General features: G+C 36.1%; 1 protein-coding gene across 1 annotated transcript; it reads right to left on the bottom strand.

Moving 5' to 3' along the window:
• Positions 1-5,153, bottom strand: LOC122279762 (pectinesterase-like). The gene is made up of 2 exons (XM_043090577.1): positions 3,975-5,153; positions 1-941 (listed from the first exon to the last, which is right to left on the bottom strand). Exons 1-2 carry the CDS (start codon positions 5,035-5,037, stop codon positions 250-252), a joined length of 1,755 nt encoding a protein of 584 aa, XP_042946511.1. The 5' UTR covers positions 5,038-5,153; the 3' UTR covers positions 1-249.

The raw sequence follows: 5,153 nt of genomic DNA, 5'->3' as shown, positions 1-5,153 counted from the left end.
TACCAAAATAAAATGGAACCTTGGAAAGATTAATTTATGTATCCGAAATGCATGCGCGCTAGCTCTCTGAAGGCATGCAGTTCATGCCATATTAACACGCTTACGCACACATACATGATCTTACATGATCAAATAATTAAATTCATAGTACTAGAGATCAATTTCCGCATAAATACTCAACCAGCCGATGCTACATACTACATACACCACCATTATTGACGGTCTAGACCGAACACTTGCATGCATGGTTTACAAACCAAGAGAATAGGGAAAGCCTGTGGAATCCAACCAACTACTGCCAGCAAGGAAGCTGCCCGGAGTGTAAGCTCCGGCCTCGGAAGCGCTTGTTATTACCTTGTACCCCTTCCAGCTCACCCTCTTTGAGGTTCCTGCGCCAGCCCCAGTGTTCTGATACTCCCCATAGAACAATGTGTTCAGGGCGAAAGTCCCGTCCCAAATGTGCCATCCAATAGGGTCAATTACATCGCTTATCGATGACTGCATGATCACTGTCCTAGAGTATTCCTTCCATGGTCTCCCAAGATAAGTCGGGAAGTTGCTCTTCACTTGTTGCAAATCGCTGGTGGCTCCAATCCTGCATTTTTGGATTATAATTCCGGTGTTTTGGTTAGGGTCCATTCGGCCTTGTGCTGTGACCATGTTCTTTTGTCCCGAGTTTGGGCGTCGTGCATGGATGTCACAGTCTTGGAACACCACCGCCGCATTGCCGAAGATAAAATCGACGGTTCCGGCCACTAGGCAGTTCACGAAGAATTGGCGGTTTGAGTGTACGTAAAGGGTGTCTTGGTAAGCAAGCATGTCGCATTCGTAAAATGCGGAGAGATCGGACCCTACGCGGAGAGCTACGGCTTGGTGCTTTGAGGGACCCGCGGTGTTTTGGAAAGTTATGCCCCTGGCAAGGAATCGTTCGCCAACCGCAGCTGCAACCACATAGAGATGGTGATTTTCATTAATCAATCTGATTTATTTATGGGATATAAAGGCAAGCAGATACAATCATTAAAGAAACAAACAGATAAACCTTGTGCGTATCAACTGCATCATAAATTAATGGTATTGTATCAACGGGATGCAGCCAGCCCCCATGCATTCAAGGGCTGCCAGATGATGTTTATGATCATTCCAACTAAATATTGTATTAAGAATACACACAAGATTAAGTACTCAAATTCTCCACGTCAGAACATGGATTAGATTTCAAAATGCCATATGGATTCGTAAAATGGAAATGGACTGTGCTTCTACAATATACGAATGCCTCGGCTGATCTACAGATCAGTTGATCAAAACATTATTGTGTCGGTGAACCGCAAATTGGTTTCATTTCAAAAAGATATCCATAATTGAAGGTAGCGTCGCGGCACCAAAAGCGAAAAAGGCAAAAGAAAATCTCAATTTTAAATTAGAAACTATAAACAAATTCTTAAATACTTCAAAAATCGCAATAAGTCGCTTAAGTATCATTCATATGTAGAGAAAATGTTTACAAAAACCAATTTTATAACATATATGTAATGTCATGACTGAACTGAATTATGATTTCTTAAAATTTATAAAAGTCCAATAAATATATATATATATATGTATATATTTTAGATTAGATAAAATTAAATGTTTTAAATAGTAATAAGATAAGATGAATGAAGATGATATGAGATAATTTGTAAAAAAAATATATGTTTGGATAATGAAATAAAATGAGATAGTTTTAAATTTTTTGGATTTGATAAAGTAGTAGTCCAACCAATGATTAGATATGATTTAATTATTGATTATATAATAATTAATATATTAATAAAAAAGTAATATTGATGAGTAATATGAAAATAAAATATAAATATTTTAATTAAAAATAAAGAAGGTGATATACGTGTATCATCTTTTCCTTTTTACTGTTGAGATGTAATGAAAAGTAAAACCGAGTTAAGATGAGATTCAAAACTCTGTGACTTTAATTTAAAACTTTGTGACTTTTAAGAAAGAAAAAGCTGGCGGTAAGTCCAAAAATACATTACAACGAAAGACCACGGAAGTATCCTGCCTCGCTAGTGTTAAGAACCAAAGTACTGAAAATACGACCAAGGAAAGCTGTAGGGCACTCGTCTCTAATTCAGCTAACAGCCAAACACAACAATCGAAAATAAATTCCCGCGTGCAGTACGACGTTGAATTACAAAACGGGAGGCTGTAGACTACAGTTGCTCCCGCTCGTGTATTTTAAGTAATTTTTTTTTCACATATAATTTTTAAATATATTTTTAAAAAATTCATAATATTATTAAAAAAAAATATTTCCTTAACCATAAAGTAAGAAAAAGTTAAAAATAAAAATAAAAATCCCAGCAGGATCCTAGCATTTTCTTTACAAAAGAGACCGGTCATCATACATTTGTAGAAGTGACAGCATAGTTTAGTTATAATAAAATTTTATAATATTAATTTTATTTTATGATTTGAAAAGTTTGAATTTTTTATTATATTTTATATAAAATTTTAAAAAAATTATAATAATAATATGATATGAGATAGTTACCAAACAAGCATAAAAGAAAGTCATTTTTCATTTTTGTCATTCTAAGAACATGGAAAATTATTTATGGAAAATGCTTAGTTGTCTTTTTTAATTGTGTTCAAAAGTGTCCCAGTGTTTTTTTTTTAATTTAAAAAGGTTAACATTAATGAATTTATGCATTTTTTTAATATTTAAAAAAATGAAACAAAATGCATTAGAGACATTTTTAAAAGACACATTTAAAATGTAACCTAGCATCACCCATTATTATTGGTACAGCTTGGATGCAATTATATAAATTAAGGTGCAAGTGTTCTACCGATCATTTATTTTTTCTTTTTCCTAATACGGATATATATATATAAGCAGGTAATTTATGTTGATTATTTCTTTGGATCATACGCGAATATAATTTCCTTATTTCACATCATGCTAGCTACATGCATGGCTTCAGAAGAAGTACGTACAAGCTAGACGTCACATATGGAATTTTTAAACTCTACAACGCTAATCAAGTAGGTATTAGCGACGTTATCGGCGGAATTAATGATCATTAATCACCTTGATTAATTGACCTTTAATTATTCTTTTGCCAAACAAGACGGCCACATGCTGATCTTTGAATTCTCACGGGAATTTAATCATTATCATTTTGTCGCCTAGTTAATTATATTTATATCTGGTCTGTCCCCCCATCTCTGCTTTTCTGCAGTGGGTGGGGTTTCGGGACGCTGCAAATTGCAATTGTGTGTTGTTCTGCACCAAAGTACAAATCCCAGTGTTCCAGGCTGTCAACCCTAAATTTAAAAACCGGGGTCTACACTGAGATTTTTTATTTTGTTGTTATTTAGTGAATAAGTAAATACTTTTTAATAATATTATAAATTTTAAGAACAAAATTTAAAAATACTAAAAAAATACATAAAATACCCGCGGGAACTGGCAGTGCACTACCGTGTACCCTACCATAAAATTTTGATTTCTTTGTAACTTTTTCATGGAAGTCTATTTATTTTTCAAAGATATTGAATAAAATTTATATCCAACGTTACTCCCTTAAAAATCGTTTACAAAAAATGCCTAAGGATATGATTCGAGCTGATAAACATTAGTTTTATAAGTCTTGCACCAGAAAAAATTATATAAAAAATAATTACTCAATTTCACCTTAATCTCACACATTTGTTTTTTTTATTGCTTTTTTAAAAAAAAAAATTTAAAGAAAAGAATTAAATTTTATTATTTATTTTATATATTAACAAATCGCACATAACATAATTAATATATATATATAACCTCACCGTCTACTAGCAATAGATATATATAACAAATGATGACAATTCACACTATTAACATGAAAAAAAAAAAACGTAAAATCAAAATAGATTTGAAATTTGAAAAATAAAAGTAAATGACTTTAGAAGGAAAGTATTAGACATACCTACTGTGGCAGAGGTGAAGGTCGTGCTTCCATCAACCACGTTCCTACTTGCTGTGATGATGGTGCTGGTTCTCCCATCTCCCAGAAACATGATATTCTTCTTCTTCTTTGAAACTTCCACGTTTTCCCTGTAAACACCCGCCTTGATCCTAATCACGTACCTTGTTTTACTATTACTCGGTGCGGCCGCTACCGCCTCAGAAACAGTCTTGTAGTCGCCGCTACCATCCGCAGCCACCACCACGTTAGGTGTCACGGAAGACGATTGCAAAAGTCTCCTGTCCGCCACCGACAACCATTCCGGCCACTTGACTCCATCAACTTCCTCCTTGAGCTTCCGATTCGTGGTCTTACCCTCATTGGCTATATCAGTATCGGTCATGTTCTTGATCATGGCTAGCGCATTGCTACACATATGTTCTACGTGGACCTGACCAGCCAGCAACACCTTCCGGACGCGTTTATCTGCTCCATCGTGCGAAAATCCGTCTAGGCAAGTCTCTTGGTTGGTTATTGCAGAGCTAATCAGGGTTTTGAGGTCATCTGCATGTAGGGTCAGTGATTTCTTGTTTGGGTACAAGTGGAGATCTACCACTGCCTCGTGGAGCTCATCCAGGGTGTCATCGATGGTCTCCAGGCAATCATGGAGAGCGGTCTTTTCACGCTTGGTGAGATCCTTTCTGGTTTTGATCAACTTCTTCACGGTGAAGAAGTTGTGTTCGACAGCTTCGGTTGTGATGTTCAGGGACGCTTCTATGACGTCCTTTTGGCTGGACAATTTGGCGCTGGTTCCGGGGACAGAGGCAAGAGCTGAGTAGCATAAGTCAGGGTACAAAGTGCTGCTACATGAGCTTTTAACTATGGCATGGGCCGAGGCGGAGAGTTCGCTGTTGCCGGAGTTCTTACGGGAATGAACTCCGGCAGCAAGGCCAACAATAGCAGCAACAAGTAATAATGTTACCGAAAGAGCCAAGAAGAGTTTCTTTTTTCGTTTGATGACGGAAATGTAGTTGTGGGATGTTTGAAGTTTCTGGCCTGTCAAGAGTTCCTTGATTTGGGTCATTTTCTATCGGTTGTATAGAGCAATTGAGCGAATGGTTTGGAGTATAGAGAACTGCAAAACATATGGGACTAATATATAGAGAATAGAGGTAAGGGCTTGGTCACTTTCTAATAATG

Source organism: Carya illinoinensis, chromosome 1, assembly GCF_018687715.1.
Source record: "Carya illinoinensis cultivar Pawnee chromosome 1, C.illinoinensisPawnee_v1, whole genome shotgun sequence".
In the NCBI taxonomy this organism is placed as follows: domain Eukaryota; kingdom Viridiplantae; phylum Streptophyta; class Magnoliopsida; order Fagales; family Juglandaceae; genus Carya; species Carya illinoinensis.
The sequence above is the reverse complement of the archived record's forward strand: the minus strand, read 5'-3'. Positions and strand labels throughout refer to the sequence as shown.

Bases quoted from the DNA above. Each gene is read 5' to 3' on its own strand.
- LOC122279762 (XM_043090577.1), bottom strand. From the start codon at position 5,037: ATGACCCAAATCAAGGAACTCTTGACAGGCCAGAAACTTCAAACATCC. The intron at 942-3,974 runs GTATGTCTAATA...ATGTGGTTGCAG, and splicing joins CTTCACCTCTGCCACAGTAG to CTGCGGTTGGCGAACGATTC.